At 61.9% G+C, this 15,631-nt stretch overlaps 1 protein-coding gene across 1 annotated transcript in view; it reads right to left on the bottom strand.

Annotated features, from left to right (window-relative positions):
* SLIT1 (slit guidance ligand 1) overlaps positions 1-15,631 on the bottom strand; it is a gene marked incomplete at both ends in the record, with an annotated part of 62,069 nt that overhangs the window by 11,336 nt on the left and 35,102 nt on the right. Inside the window, 13 exons of the mRNA XM_082311048.1 lie at positions 116-190; positions 330-474; positions 962-985; positions 1,093-1,256; positions 1,366-1,509; positions 1,631-1,702; positions 1,814-1,885; positions 2,117-2,188; positions 2,691-2,838; positions 3,244-3,407; positions 3,719-3,790; positions 4,218-4,289; positions 4,426-4,497. Of these exons, the coding sequence (XP_082167174.1) occupies positions 116-190; positions 330-474; positions 962-985; positions 1,093-1,256; positions 1,366-1,509; positions 1,631-1,702; positions 1,814-1,885; positions 2,117-2,188; positions 2,691-2,838; positions 3,244-3,407; positions 3,719-3,790; positions 4,218-4,289; positions 4,426-4,497 (1,296 nt within the window). The remainder of the gene's footprint in view (positions 1-115; positions 191-329; positions 475-961; positions 986-1,092; positions 1,257-1,365; positions 1,510-1,630; positions 1,703-1,813; positions 1,886-2,116; positions 2,189-2,690; positions 2,839-3,243; positions 3,408-3,718; positions 3,791-4,217; positions 4,290-4,425; positions 4,498-15,631) is intronic.

A 15,631-nucleotide genomic window follows, 5' to 3' on the forward strand; every position in this document is an offset into this window, starting at 1 on the left:
CTCAGGTTGGGACGTGCCCCCCGTTTCACACCCCAGGCTGCCCTGGCATCAGGACCCCATGTGCCTTCCCAGCCCCCGGGCACTCCTGACAGGACTGTGCCTGCCCAATACTCACATTTTCTTCAGATGCGGGAGTTTCTTGAAGATGCCGGTGGCCTCCAGGACGGAGATTTCGTTGTTGTTCAGGCGCCTGGGGTGGGCAGCAGGGAAAAGAGCTCAGGAGATGGCTGCAAAGGGCCTGGCACAAACCAAACCCTGAGCCAAACTCCGGCGCTGGTGACGCTCCAGTTGCAGGAGGGAAAGCGGGGTGGGAGGGAGGAGGCCCTTACAGCTCAGCCGTGGATTGCGGGATGCGCTCCGGGATCTTGGTGAGCCTCAGGTTGGAGCACTCAACCACATTGGATTCGCAGCGGCACTTCGGGGGGCAGATCACGTCGCTGTTGCACTCGCTGTTCAGCTGGTAATCCTCCGTCCCTGCGCACCGGCGAGGGCAGCGTGGGGTCCCACAGGCAGAGGCATGGGGGGCTGTGCCTGCCCTCCCCTCCTCTGATTCTCCCACACCCCCAGCTGATCTCAGTCTCGTCCTCACCTACCCCCATCCCAGCCACATTGCCCTTCTGTGTGCCCAAAGCAGCTTATCTGCAGGTACATTTGTCCTGGGTACACGGGGCACTGCGCTGCCCACCACCCTCTCCCCTCCTGCAACCAGAGCTGGACCCCGGGCATGCCTCTGCGCCCATCCAGATAACGGCACGATGGGAGATGCTGCAACACATCCCAGTACCCAGCGCATTTGTTACTGCAGCACCTGGGAACTCAGCAACCAGAAACGATGGGAAATGCAGCGTGGTCCTGCTGGGCCAGACCACAGGGCTCTGGCACAACCACCCCCGCAGGCAGCCTGGCCAAAAGGCCACCGCGCACGCACCCGCGCACACATGCGTGTGGCTCTTCCTCTTACCTGGGATGAAATACTGCTCTTTGGCTGCGGAGAAAAAAAGCACATCAGCACCCTGAGCACACGGACACCAGGCTGGGGCAGGGCTGAGGACGGCCGTGCCGCAGGGCGCCCGGGACGGGGACGGCTCTCACCTGAGCAGCGAAACTTCTTGCTCTTAATCTGGCCGATGCGCTTGTTGGCCAGGCGCCGGGGGCTGGCACAGCGGGCGCCGCTGGTCTCGACGGGGTTGGCGCGGAGGAAGTCTGCCAGCCACTTCAGGTTGCAGTCGCAGACAAAGGGGTTCTGGGCCAGGTGCCTGCGCCGGGGACAGCAGGTGACCGCCAGCTCCAGCCCCAGCTACCCGCCGAGATGCTTCCCCCCAGGCACCCGCCTGCCCGGGCATCGGAGCTGGGACAGGCACTCACAGGGTCTGGATGGCCCGCAGGGAGGTGAAGGTGCCCTTGGCCAGGCTCTGGATCTTGTTGTCGTAGAGCGAGAGCAGCGAGAGGTTCTGCAGGTCCTGGAAGGCGTCCGCCCGCACGCAGTTGATCTTGTTGGCGTTGAGGAGCCTGCCAGGGAGGGAGGAAGGTGAGGCTGGGGACCCCCTTCACTGCACCAGGGGCATTGGAGGCCTCAGCCCCACTTCCCGGTGTCCCCACAGAGCATCCCACCCAGCCACCGGCGCCTTACAGCAGCTGCAGGGCAAAAAGTCCCCCGAAGACGCCCTTGGGGAGGTCCGTGATCTTGTTGCCGTACAGCACCCTGGGAGAGGAAGGCTTGTGTGAGAGGGACGGGGGGAGCAGTGTGGGGCACGGTTCAGCGGGCACAGCATCCGCCCCACCTCACCCCACACGCCCCAGCGCGGGCACTTACAGGGAGTTCAGTGAGCGCAGTCCCTGGAAGGCGTCAGGGGCGATCTCTGAGATCTGGTTGTTGCTCAGGTCTCTGAAACCCAAAGGGAGAAGGTGACCTGGACCCCTCTTCTCTCACCTCGTGCCCCCATCCTCCTGCTGGGTCCAGGGGACCACCCCCAGCACCCTATATACAGAGCTGGGGGTATCCGAGACGCCATCCCAGTGCTGCCACGTGGGGCACCCATGTCACAGCAAGTGCCCCATGCCTGTCGGAGTGAGGGTGCTGGGGTTCGGGGTGAGCTGGTAGGGGCTGCACACTTACATCCTCCGCAGCTTCTTGTAGGGGGAGAAGGCACCTGGAGGGATGGACTTGATGCCGTTGAGCTCCAGGCGTCTGCAAAGAGAAGGGGGAGAGGAGGGCTGTAGGGCTGGCCGAGCCCCAGCACCCCACTGACAGGGCTGGGGCGCTGCAAGACCTCCAGGCTTGCAGCAGGTTACCCCACCAGAGTGGCACCATTCAACCCAGGGACAGCTTGCAGCCTGTGGTCAGGGCTTTCTCCATCAGGGAGGGGTACCATGGGTGGGGGGACCATGCTGGCTGGGGTGGGGGGAGCACCTCCTCCCCACCAGCACCCTGGGTCTGGGGGTGCCTGCTGCCTCCCATGTGCTCTGTGTGCCATCCTGGCGGAGGCATTGCTCCATAATTGGATTCCCCTAAGGAGATTATTTCTCTATTTACATTTTTAATGCAGCTAAATCCAGGGCTAAATCTGAGCAGCATGGGAGAAGGGCAAGGCCTGCCGCCCCATGGGGTGGCTGAGCCGTAAGGCTTGCCCCATGTCCCCACTGCCTTGAGCCACCCAGAGCCCGGTGGTGACAGCATGGGCCATACTCACATCTCCGTCATGGTCTCGGGCAGGTTGGCGGGGATGGCCGTCAGCCCCTTGCCCCGACAGTCCACGATGCCGTTGCTGCAAGTGCACATGGCTGGGCAGGAGCCAGAGGACAAGCTGCAGAGCTGGGCACGTGCCGGGTCCGTTTGTCCTGCCAGGGAAGCAACCAGCACGGGAGTCGCAAAGAGCTGGGCCAGGCGGGTGGATGGCAGCACCCCGAGGAAGGGACCCTGGTGACAGCTCGGCGTGCTGGGACAGCTCGTGGCACCCTTGAGTGGGTGCACAAGGTCCTGGTGCACCCCAACCCCGTGCAAAAGGCATGCAGCTCCAAGGGCACAGACGGATGCACCTTTTGTCACACTGATAGGGTGGCGTTGACCCCATCTTGTCCCTGCACCAGGGATAGTGCTGACCTGAGCCGAGCCCACGGCGTGCATCCAGGCTCTGAGCTGGGGCACGTGGCAGGGAGTGGAGGTGGGCTGCATCGATGGGTCAAGCTTTGTCCCCCCACCCATGTCCCTGCCCTGGCACCTCCTGCCTCCCCCATCCCCCTCACCGGAGCAGCTGAACTCGTTCTTCTGGATCTCGGCCACGTTGAGGCCGCGGAGCTGGGCTGGAGCGGCGCACTGGGTGAAGAGCCCGATGGTGGGGCGCTGGCGCAGCCACTGCGAGAGCCAGGCCAGGTGGCAGTCGCAGAAGAGGTGGTTGGAGTGCAGGCGGCTGCGGGCGGATGGAGTGGTCAGCAGGCACGGGACGGCTCCTGCCCACCTTGCTGCCCTCTGGCTGCCCCAACCTGGCTCATCCCAAAGGCCGGGGACATACAGAGAGGGACATAGAGGAGCCCGAGAGCATCTGTGCTGGCTGCCAAGGCCACCTTGCTTGGCAGTGCTTGGGGATGCTCTGCAGGGGTGTCCCCTCCATCCCCTCCCCACGGTGCTGTCCTGGCACTGCTGAGCCGCTGGCACTGGCAGCAGAGCTGGGGGCATCCTACTCCAACCCAGTCCCTCCCATCATCACGGCCCAGCACTCACAATGTCCGCAGCTTGGGCATGTGGTTGAAGCTGGACACGGGGATGGAAGTGATATTGTTGTTATTCAGGGTCCTGCAGGAAGGCAGAAGGGGGCAGGTCAGGGCGGCCAGGCCGTAAATGGGAGTGTGAGATGGTCCAGATGGCATCAAACCCCTGGGAGCAACAGCACCCACCCACCCCCCAGCACAGGGTTCATGAATGGAGGTGCGAGGGATGGGGACAGCCCAAATCCCTGGGGAAGGGCTTGCTGCCCTTTCCAGGCTCCTCCCCTCCACCGCCAGCTGCAGGCAGGTGGACCCCCCGGGGCAGGATCAGGCCCTGGAGTACAGCCCCGCAGGAGCGGTACCAGACCCCTGCTCAGCCCCTCCTCGGGGCCAGGGAGAGATGGCACGCTGGGGATCCCCCTGCAGCACCTCGGGGAGCAGGGAGCGCCCGGGGACACCCTTGCCCCGCATGGGGCTTGTGGGCTGGAGGCTCCAGCCAGCCCCTGGCCACTTACAGGACCTCCAGCCCCCGCAGGGCACGGAAAGCCCCATCCTCGATGCAGCTGATCTGGTTCTTGTCCAGTTGCCTGCGGGAGAAAGACGGAGGGAGCGTTGCTGGGACAGCCCAGGCAGAGAGTGACTGGTGGCTCCTGATGCCTCCTGCCACTGGATCTGACCCCAAACTCCCCCGTGCCACCCGTGCCTGTCCCCACTGAGACTCACAGGTTCTTGAGGTCGGTGGCCCCACGGAAAGCTTTCCTGGGGATGGCCTGGATGAAGTTCTCACTCAGGTCCCTGCAGAAGAAAGAAGCAGGAAGGAACATGAGCGGTGCCCGCAAAACATGATGCCCCGAGGGACGAGGGCATCCACAGGCAGGGGCATGCCCCAGCACTCAGGGATCCCCGAGGGGCTCTGGGAAACTGTAATTTGGCTTCAGGTCCTTGGTTGCCCACTGCCCTGCTCTCCATCCTGAGGTGAGTCCAGCTCCACCCATGGTGGCTGCAAGTGGCTGGGGCTCCCGGGCACGGCTGTCCCCGGCTCTGATAAGCAGAGCAGCAGGGCACAGCTCTGGGAAAACCCTCTGTACTTAAATACCCTGTGACTGCTATAATTACAGGTCCCTGCTGATTAACTGGTAATTACACTTAGTGGCTCCAGCAGGCATTCCCATGGAGCCTGCCCCTCACTTTAGAGGGCACAAATAATCGGGTCATTAATTACTTCATCACTACACGGCACCGTCCATGTAATCACCCGCTCTGCAGTGCCGGGGCGTGCCGGGCCAGCACGGGCTCTGCGTTTGCAGGGCTGGCAGCGGGTCAGATCCCCCACTGTGCCTGGGCTGGCTTTTAACAACCATGAAGGCCAAAAATCTCACTGCAAAGCAGGGTCTGGGTGGACTGGCTTAGCTCACCCCACCCTCGGGGGGACCTGCCTATCGCATCTGTGTCCCATGGCTCCCGTGCTGCTGTTCCCTCTCCCACCCCAAAGGCCAGGAGCTCCTCCAAGCTCCGTAGGTGCCTGCATTGCCTGCTCCCAGCCCCACGCTAGCACAGCCCTACTCCAGCCCAGTCCCCAGCTCCCTCCTGGCACAGGGAAACTGAGGCACAGCATGGCATTTGTCCTATGCAGCAAGTCCACGGGTGAGTGAGGAGCAGGACCAGGGCATCCTGCATGGATTAAGCACCTCCCAGCATTACACAGGGCATGCAGACACCCCTATCCCAGCCCCAAGAGGTGGTTTGGGGTGTCCCTGGGTGCTAGCATTTCACACTCAGTGCTCACGAGCTCTGTTTCAACATAACAAAGCCTGTTCACTACTGATATCCCAGGGCAGTTTGGCTGGGTCAGGATGGAGGCACAGCATCCGACCTCCTCCCCGTGCCCCCACTTCCTCCAGAAAACGGGCTCAGCATGGCCCACAAGCTGCTTGCAAAAGACCTGGAGATCTCCAAATCAGGGCTTCACCCCAGCCAAAAGCTTCACTGCCATGATGAGGAAACATTCCCAGAGGGAACCACCAGCTTCGCTTGCACAGATCCATGAGGAAAAGGAAAACCCAAGGACGGTGGGCTTGCCCAGCCCTCTGGTGAGATGCCCAGCCACCAAGGACCTGGCATACGGTGCCGGAGCGATGCACCAGCCCCTGCCCCCTGCACTTTGTGCAGGGGGCAGGGGCTGGTGCATCGCTCTGGCACCATATGCAGGGAGCAGAGGCAGGGTGCCTCGCTCTGGGTCGTTCCTGGGGAACCAAGCCCGGCTGGCAAAGCACCATTTCTGGGGCAAAGGAAGGAGCCAGGCTCCCAGGGAGGGTAAATCCCGGCTCCCCTGCCCGCAGCCGGGCGCTCAGCCGGCGCAGTTTCACCGCTACCCGCGCGGCGGCACTGCCAGGCTGCCCTGCCCGTGCTGCCTGCTCTGCCTGCTCTGCCTGCTCTGCCTCGCCCCGCCCAGGCTGCTCCAGCCCTTCCCAGGGCTCTGGGTCCCCGAAGCCTCCTCCCTTCCAAAGGGGAAGGACCCGACACCTGCAGCAACCCCCGTCACCCCAGCACCCCTTCAGATGCAAACGCCCCCTCCCCATCCTCTGCTGGGGACATGATGAGCCCGGGGACCCCCAGGAATTGCAATGTCCTTTCAGAAAAACGCAGCATTGCCCCAAATCCCCTTTAGCTCCTAGATGAAGGAATCCCCTAGAAAACCCTCTGGAAACCCCCCAGACAAAGTTCACCACTCTTCCTAGCAATCCATTCAATGCACCGTGCTCCCTCTTGGCAGCTGCCCATCCTCCAACATTAAACCAGTTGCATCAGGGCCAAGCACAGGAGCACCCACCACGCTTTGGTGCTCTGCACCCCGCTCCCAGCTCTGGGGCTGCCTGCCCGCGCAGCCCCTGCTTGCAGCTTGTTTGGTTCCCCCATGGAAACCTTGCTCATGTTTCTCCGCTCACAGCACATGGGAGTCCCAGCGCACCCGGGGAGTAAACCCAAGCATCTGTCTGCAAGCTGCTCACTTTCAGCTCGTGAGGGAAATGCCGCTAGAAGGTTGCAACTGACTTTGCGAGGCTTCTCCCCTTCACAGCTTTTTGTGACAGTCACCAATGAAGTGCTGCCGTTGGGGGTACCGAAGCCAAGAGGGACAGACGCTGGATGCAAGGGTTTCAGCAAGGCCCCGGCGCCGGGTTTACATTGCCGGCACGGTTACACAGCTGACGACACCAGGACAAACACATGCTTTGCCTGCGGGATCCTCAGGCCCCGGTGTTGGAACAAGGCACGGCCCCTTCCCTCCTGGTGTTTCATAGCTCCCAGCTATGTTTGCTTTACACTTCAGCGCCAAAGAAACAGCAGATGGCACGGCTTCTCCTCGCTCCGCCACACGGCTTGTGGCACCCTCGGCGGCTGCGCCAGTGCCACCTCGCACCCCGCCAAATACAAGCATGTTGCTGCCATCATGTGCAGAGCGCCAGCAGTGACCACGAGCACTGACATGTCCGACAGCCCCGCTGCGGACCGGCACGGGCAGAGAAGGGGGAAAGAAAGCAGCCCCCGCCCGTTGTCACAGCCGCCCTTTCTGCCTTTTCTGGTTTCACTTCCAGGTATTTTCCTAAAGCTCCAAGTTTAAGAGTTCCGGGCTATTGAATCCAGGGAATGCCGAAGCAGCCAGCCCATCCACAGCACCGCCATCCTCACATCCTCGTGCCACCAGGACCATGCAGCTGGAGTTTCTCCCTGCGTGGCACAGGGTGTAGAGGGCTCCGGTAGTCCCAGGGGTGCAAAGGGGGAATGATGATGAGGGGTGAGCAGGTGATGGGGGACACACGGCCTCCGCCCTGTGAGTGCCAGAGGGCAGAGCCAGATGTCTGCGCTTGGGCAGACTCTGCGGGGAGGCTGCAGCACACACACGTGCCCCAATGGGAAGCTCCCAGCAGCCTCTCTGCAAAGCAGGGCCTCTGCTTGCTCCCCGGGAACCCAGACCCCTTCTGTCCCCAGGCTCACCTCCCACAGGGGTTTCTGACCCAGCAGATCCTGTTTATCAGCAGCAGCCACCCCCAGCGACGGCTGTGCCACAGGGAGAAGGAGGGCACCCACTTTGGTTCCATGTCCCCCGAAAGTCTTACGGCCAAGCTACATCCACACAATCCCCCCCTGGCTGGGCAGTGTGGAGGATGGCGGAGGTCAGCGACTGGGATTTTGGAGACTTCCCTGCTCAGATCTTATACCCCACTGCCCTGCCCCACTGCGTGCACGATGGTTGCCGGTGCAATACGTGCGCAGGGTCAGGAGGTGCCCCCGGCGCTGGCTCTCCTAGCAGCCAGCAGCCCCTGCCCCACCGCCGCCGGTGCCCAGGGAGCCTCGGCGAGGAGCCAGGCTCGGGGACATGGCTCCCTCGGGGCTGGCAGGGGCTCGGCAGTGGGAGCCAACCCCCCAGCGCGCCGCCCTGCCCGGCACTTAGCGGGGCACCCGAGCAAAACTGTTCGACATCGCTTCCCAGTGGGGAGCCCACTCAGGCAAACAAACCCCAGCAGCCTTAATCTCCACGGCAAGAGCCCGGCGGGCCGGAGGGCGGGTGGGAAGGAGGGGGCCGCAGCAGGGCTGCGGCGTCCAGGCGGGGAGGCCGGGGCTATTACCACGCTCTCATTCTTTCGGCTAATCCTGACTTCACACTTTAACCTGATTGAGCCTTGTTTGGCGAGGCGGCTCCTCGCATGCCGTGTGAGGGGATTAGGGCCGGACGCAGCGGGGAGGTAATTGCTTCCCAGCGGCGCTGGCCCCGCATCCTCCGAGCCCCCCGCTGCCTGCCAAGAGCGCTGGGGCGGCCTGGCAGCCCTCCGGCATGGCGCTCCCCTCGCCAGGCAGCCCGGCTTGGCAGTGTCGGCCGGGGCTGGCTCTGCCGGCGGTGCAGAGGTCTGTCTCGCCTGGCATCAGCAGCCACCGGGGCATCTCCGTCCAGGCGCAAGTTGTAGCCCGTGTCGTGTCCCAGTCGTGCCGGCAAGGGCTGCAGGGACACACCATGGCAGGTGAGCGGCTTTCCACCCCAGCAGCGCCCGCGTGCCTGGGACTGGCTGCCGGCTGCAGGCGTGTGAAGCGCAGGGGGTTGCTCTCCTCTTTAATTTGTTGCCTCCCCCAGCTTCCGCGCTGGAAACTCTTTAGCATCCAGTGGTCTCCCGGACCCTGTCCTGCTCACTGGGGCAGAGCAAAGGCATTAACCCTTCAGATGCTGCCAGGCTGCTGCTCCCACAATGACAGGTCCCTGCTCATGGGCCGGGCGCTTCCCCCAGCAGCTCCACTCCACTGGCACTGGGACCAGCCACTGCAGGCACCAGGTCGGCCACAGCAACCATCCACCAAGCATCGAGCAGACAAGGCAGCTGCCCTTGCAACCAAAGCCATGCAGCCCTGGCCAGCACCAGCATTTCAGGCTGGGATAGATGCTCCCCGGATGCCAGCCTCGCTGGTGCTGCGCCGGAGGAGCCTGCACCAGGGTGCAGCCGGCACTTCCCCAAGCCAAAGGGCCTGCCAGGGACTGACCAGCAAGGACCACGGCACCAGCAGCTATTAAGCAGCCCAGTGTCCCTTGGGTCACGCCACACATGATGTTTGTCCCAGCACAGCCTGCCCAGGGCAGAGGGATGGGCAGAGCCAGGGCTGCCCCACTGGCACAGCTGTTCACACCACCACCTCCACCGCCTGACAGGTGACAAGGGCGAGCGTGAAGGGACAGAAAGACTCCCGCATTACACAAGATCGATAGACTAATCAGCGCTCGCATTAGTGGCTGACAGCCCAGAGTCCCCCCGGGGGTTTTGCACTCCTGTTTCTCGCTGCAGGGGAGGAGCGGCTGCACCCACTGCTTGTGCCGGCGTCAGCACCCGCAGCCCCACGCTGGGGGAAACAAGTGTCACCCATGTGTCCCAGCTGCATAATCCACTCGAGGTGATGGACACGAGTCCCCAGCACTGCAAGGACCCAGGGCCCAAGGAGGGGTGTCCTGAAGGGCAGCTGCCCTGCTGCTGCGTTAGCAGGGTGCCTGGGTAATGAGGCAAGGTTTTGTCCACCACGTCACCTGCCCCGGTCCCCAGTACCGGCATGAGCGGGGCCCTGCAGCCCCATCTCGGGTTCAGGCTCCCGCAGCGTGCCTGCAGCATTACATCAGGCTGTTTGATTTTTAATGGGCTCCGCCAGCCCAGCTGACGGCACCGCTCTGTCCTGGCTGAGGGAGATGAGACAGACCTCCCACCCCCTCCACCCCTGCCTCACTCCGCCATCCCCAAGGTCATGGGGAGCCTGCGCGCTGCCTGCTGCTGCCTGCTACCCGCTGCGACTCCGGCCCCTGGGCTGACGGTGTTTGCACAGGACAAGGTGGGATGGCAGAGCCTGATGCATGGGTGCGAACAAGGCACGGTGCAGTGTGCTGTGCTCAGCGCAAGCCCCTGACACTCGGGAAAGAGATCGTGGGGTCTCTGGAAAAGGCACCTTAGCAGGGGCCAGAAAGGGAAATGGGAGGGGATGGGACAGGGTCCAAAGCAGCACGGCAAGGGGGAAAGGGAACATTATTTGCTGCTTTTCACAACGCCAGAACAAGGGATGACCGGCATAATCACAAAGGCAGGCTTAAAATCACAGCTAAGAGTGACTCCTCCAAATTAGGTGTTGTTAGTCTGCGGTAGTCCCAGCCACAACCAGCTCAAAAGGGAAATGAATAGAAGAAAAGTGCAGAGATGCACCTGCAATGCCGTGCTGCGGCGAGGAACGCCTGCAGGTGGATGCTCGGAAGCTGGCTTTTGCTGCCAGGAGACCAGCTGGGCACACCTCTGGTAGCCACCACACTGCCTGGTGCAGGCTGCCAGGCACGGCCCATGGCTCAGCCGCCGCTCAGCTGGCAGGGACTGTCACCCAGCAGGAGTCACTTCTCCCATCAGTCTCTTATAGTGGGAGGTGGAGATGTACAACCCCTCTGCTCCCCAGAGCAGCGTGGGGCATGTCAGCCTGGGGTCAGCCCGATGCCGGCACCCCCCACCCAGCCAGGGCAGGGTGCCAGGGTCCCTGCTCCAGTCTCTGCCTGCCGCTCTTGTCCCTGCCCCTCCTGGAGGGGGACAGTGAGTCGGGGGGGGCTGCTCCTGCGGCGGTTCAAGAGGGAACAGCTGGTTGCTGTGAGGAGCATCCCAGGCTGGGAGGCACGGCACAGCCCTCCCCGCTGGCAGCCGGAGCGAGCGCTTCGTCAGGCAGCCCCAGCCGCCAACAATTACGTGCTGAGTAAATCGATGGGATATAATTGGACTATTAAGATCTCATTATCCTCCTGGCTCCGGGTGCCGCAGCCCGCAGCGTGCTGGGGGAGACCGCAACCTGCAGCCACAGAAACTGCCTCCCAACCCAGACAGCCTTGATGGGTATTGGGGATAGGGTGCATGGCGCAGGGATGGTACAGCCAGAGGGACAAGGATGGCAGCAGCAACCTGTATTCAGCACAGGAGACATCTCTGTGGCACAGTGAAGCACAGTGCAAAGGCAGGGAGGTGTCCCTACAAGGGCCCTAGAGATGAGGAGGTCCAGGCATCCTTCTTTTAGCCACCAGAGCAGCCTGAAAGCCACTGCTGGCCTCTCCTGCCCTGTGCAGGGCTCATTGCTCCTGGGTGGCATGGGGAGTTTGGCTTCTATATGCACTTTCATGCGCACCTCTACCCCAGCCCAGCTGGAAAGCTGCACAGGCTGCCTGGCCCTGGGGTCCCCTCCCCTGGGCAAGGGCCATGTCCCCGTCACATCCATCACCTGCTCACCCACCACCCGTGGGGGGTGATGTGATTCCTGGCCATGGGACGGTCCTCCCAAAGGGACCAGAATCCTCAGCACCTCTTGGCGGGCAGGATGACACACCAGGTCACGTCCACCGAGGTCCAAGCAACAATAAATAATCACTTTCCTTAGGAGAGCTGCCCCCATCCCCACCTGAGGTTTTTTGCAGTAACATTTCTTGTTACCTCAGCACCAGCGAAAGCGATGGATCAGAGCTCATCCTTGCCAGGCCCATATATATAAGGACAAAACAACCCTTTGCTGGAGCAAGGCAACACACTGATAGACATCATGACGTCATGCTGAGCATCTCAGACCACAGACCTCAGAGACATGAGCCCGATCAACAAATTCTGCCTGTCCACCATGTATACACGGCAAAGAGTAAAGGTGAACGCTGCTAGACTGGGGAGCAATGCTTCACTCCACTCCCCTGCTGGGAAAATCTTCCCAAAGTGCCGTGCTGACCCCAGGCTCTGGCCCCAGCCCCTTCCCTCCTGGGAGATGCAGATGCTTCCCAAAACATTAAAGCTGGAGAGGTTTGTTGCTTGGACAGCCGAGCAGAGCATGTGTAAAATGCAACATATGCTCATGGCAACAGTTCGTGAGAAGAGTCCCAGCCCCAGCACGGTGGTGTTGATTTAGCAAAACATTTCAGGGCATGCATAAATCTCAGCGGCTTCAAAGGGACAATGCTGACCCGTGCCATGACCCGGGCCGCTATCCTTACTGGAGCACCAGCGCCTGACACCAGCTGGTATCACCCAGCCGTGCCGCCACAGTGCCTGTGTATGCTGAGGGATGCTGAGGCGCAGGGGCGCGTGCACCGCGGGCGACACCAGCAGCCCCGTGTTTGGGCATGGGGGAAGTCAGGGACATGCAACGTCCATCGCGAGCGGGATGATCTGCACGGGGAAGGCATTTGCACGAGCCGGGCTTTGCCGAGCAGCTCTTGGTGGCTCTGGTCCAGCTCTGGCAAGGAGCGGCTCCCGCGTGGGTTGCGCTGCAAAGCCAGAGCTGTGGGACTCGGCCTCCGTGGGAAGGGGGATGCTATGGGAACAAGGGGAGCTGGCCAAGGAAAAGAGGGAGGGTGGGAGGGAGGGGGAATAAAGCATCTGCCACCCACCCTGGAGCCTCTTCAGAGATTGAAACAAGTTAAAAGCAACAGCTTTAATGGAAACACAAGTGAAATAACAAGCTGCAAACCCTGCGTGCCTGTCACCGCCCCCTCCCCACACTGTCCCTTTGTTCCTGCAACCTCGTTATCTGCGGGAAGGGGAGCCAACGCGAGGCTAAGGCATCGCCACCAGCTCCCCGGCATCCCAAAGCACCTCGAGAGAGCCACAGCACCCGCTGTGCCCAGTGCCCCGTGGTCTGGCAGAGGCTGGGGTGGGCAGGGGAGTGCCCTGCAGCACACACCCGGGCGCAGCCAACCTGCCACTGTCTGCAAAGGGACCTGCTGTGGGGCTGACACGTCTTCCCCAGCTCCCGTTGACTGCTGGATGACGGCTTGTCCCCTCCAGCAAGTGTCTGGCTGGACACTGGGTGTTAAAAACTGCACCTGCCCAGCTCACAGCCTCTGTGTCCCACTGCCACTGGGAGCCAAGGCACCCAGCCGCACCCAGCCAGCAGCTCCATCGCTGCACGGCCTCCTGCTTCTCCCCGTCCCTGCTTTTCACCACCTCCAAGTCCCCTCCACCCTGGCGTTGAGCAAGCTTGTTCTCCTCCCTCCTTTTATGTTTTTGCTTCTGTCTCACCCTCTAGTAGCAGCAAATCCCTGCGAAACCCTCCACCAAAGCGTGTTTTCTTTCCAGCTCCCACACAACCCTCCAGCCTGTGCACCTACCTACTTCACATTTGCATTGCCCAGCTCACTTCCAGCATGTTCCTGATACACTGCAAATCAAAGGCACGGAGCCGTCCCTTTCCCCGGCACTGCACGGCCCCGCCAGCCTCCCCACAAACCCACCCTCGGCCCACCGCCCCACTGCTCTCCTGTGGCAGAGCATCATCCCAGTGCTCACCGACCCAGCACGCCCCGGGGTGTCTGGCAAATCCGGGTACCACAGCCCAGCAGCTCCAGAGCTTGGGGCAGAGCGAGCCAGCGGTTAAGCGGTGGGGATTTACTGGACCACACCTAGCTCTGCCTCCGGCAGACAGCAACGTGCCACAGTGAGACCCTCCCGTGCAGCCCCGTGATGGTTAGGACAAGGTCAATCCCCCCTCACCCCACCATGACCCCATGCACGGAGGGCCCTGCTGGGTGACGGTGCTGTGCCATGCTGGGAGAGGTGCCAGGCTCCAGCCAGGAAGCCTTGCACCCTCCGGCACGCAGCGTGTGCTCCCTGCCCGAGAAGACACCCTGAACTCCATGCAGCAACACTCATCCAAGGTGTAAATGAAAAAGCAAATAGCTCTTTTGGCGAGCCAGCCACGAGTCCTGTGGGGAGCTGGCTGTGGCTCTCGTTAACAGGCTCATCCCCTGGGTTTGCGGCACTGCTGAGCTCAGAGCTAATTGACTCCCAGGCTCTGAGACTTTTAATTGCTAATAAGTGTGAAGCCAGCCCTGCCGGCCCTCCTGGATTCCTCCGAGGTGCGAATGAGGCTGAGCCAAGCCGAGAATTGCGTCCCGGCTGTCCCAGATCTGGCGCAGGCTGGTGAGCCAAGGAGCAATGCTGTGGATCTGTGATGCTGCTCCTCAGCTTTGCAGGTCCTGTGACAGCAACTGTAAACTCTGGTCCCAGCTTTGGGAAGGGCTAAAGCAAACTCCCTCTGGCCTGGAGGATGCTCTGAAAGTGATGCTGAACCTTGCAAGACCCAGCCAGAGTTACTCAGCAAGATGCCCTGGCATGACCAAGGGTCCTTCAGGCTCCTCACGCTCAGCCCTAGCACTAAGATGGGCAAAACTCTTGCCCCAGCAGCAGCTGCATCTCATAGCCTGACTTCCTGAAAGCACCTGGGAGTGACCACTGCCTGCAGTGGGATGCAAGGTGGGAGATGCATCACAGGGTGAAAAGTTGGCGGCCAGGGTGGAGCCAGCAGAACATCTCAAATCCAGCCCAGCAGCTGGAAAAAGAGATGTGATTTTACACAGGGCTGAGAGGAAACAGCCCTGATAGGAGAAGGGTCCGACGGGAAACGGGGCAGAGCGAGTGCGAGGCTGCGAGAGCACCCAAGCATGGGAACCGAGCACAGGGGCGCACAGCAGGGAAAACCCAACAGGCAGATGACGAGACTCCATCCTGTGTGGCACACATCAAAGCCAGGATAAACACTGCTGGTAGGGCAGCGAAGCCCTGCCACAAGCTGGGCCCAGGCTGGGGCTGCCCTTGCCCCAGTAAGGTCACTCCCAAGAGGGTTTGGGAGAGCAGCTCCCGGTCATGGCCATGCCACAGGGGACAGGGACCTGCACCCCAGCCCATGGGGCTTCCCTCCATGGAGCAGCTCTTTGAAGAGCCCCAGGCACAAAGCAACACCGTGAGCCTGGGGAAGCCTCTGCCTGCAGGCCGTTAGTACAGCTGCAGCCCCCGCAGTCAAAAAACGCTGCCACCCACGGACCTCGCCTGTGCTGGGGATCAACAGCTCCTCCTTGTTTTGGGGAGGCAGAAATAAGTTGCCAGAGGCACATCTGGGTGCTCCTCCTGCCTTTCCCCGATCCACGCATGCATGGAGCCTTGGAGGAGCAGCGAGCCCGGCAGCAGCGCCTGACTGCAAGGCACAGACTGGGGAGCCCCGGCCCTGAGCCCGCAGGTGCCTGGGGGTCTCGCACAGACCTTCAGCCTCCGTATTAAAGCTCAAGTGATGGAGCAGCCCCACATCCCTTTGCAAGCTGCCCCAAGGTTAATTATCTTTGAGGTTAACAACGCACCTCCTGTCTCTGCTCCAAGCGCGTCTCACTTCAGGTGGGGACACCGGCTCTGTGACCCCAAGAGCCCACGGCGGACTCTGCCCTGCGGAGGTGCCTGAACAGCCGGTGGCTGTGTTACCCGCGTGTCCACGTCTCCTGCCACAGCCCGACTGAGCTGGGAAGGGGAGGCTGTGCATTTCCCAGGAGGTAGCTACAATCACGGGTGTTTTCACAAAGGTTGAGCATCTCATCGCCATCACACATGCCATGCCAGAGCACACAGATTGTGGG

The sequence above is a fragment of the Platalea leucorodia genome (genome assembly GCF_965183815.1).
Source record: "Platalea leucorodia genome assembly, chromosome: 4".
NCBI lineage: Eukaryota > Metazoa > Chordata > Aves > Pelecaniformes > Threskiornithidae > Platalea > Platalea leucorodia.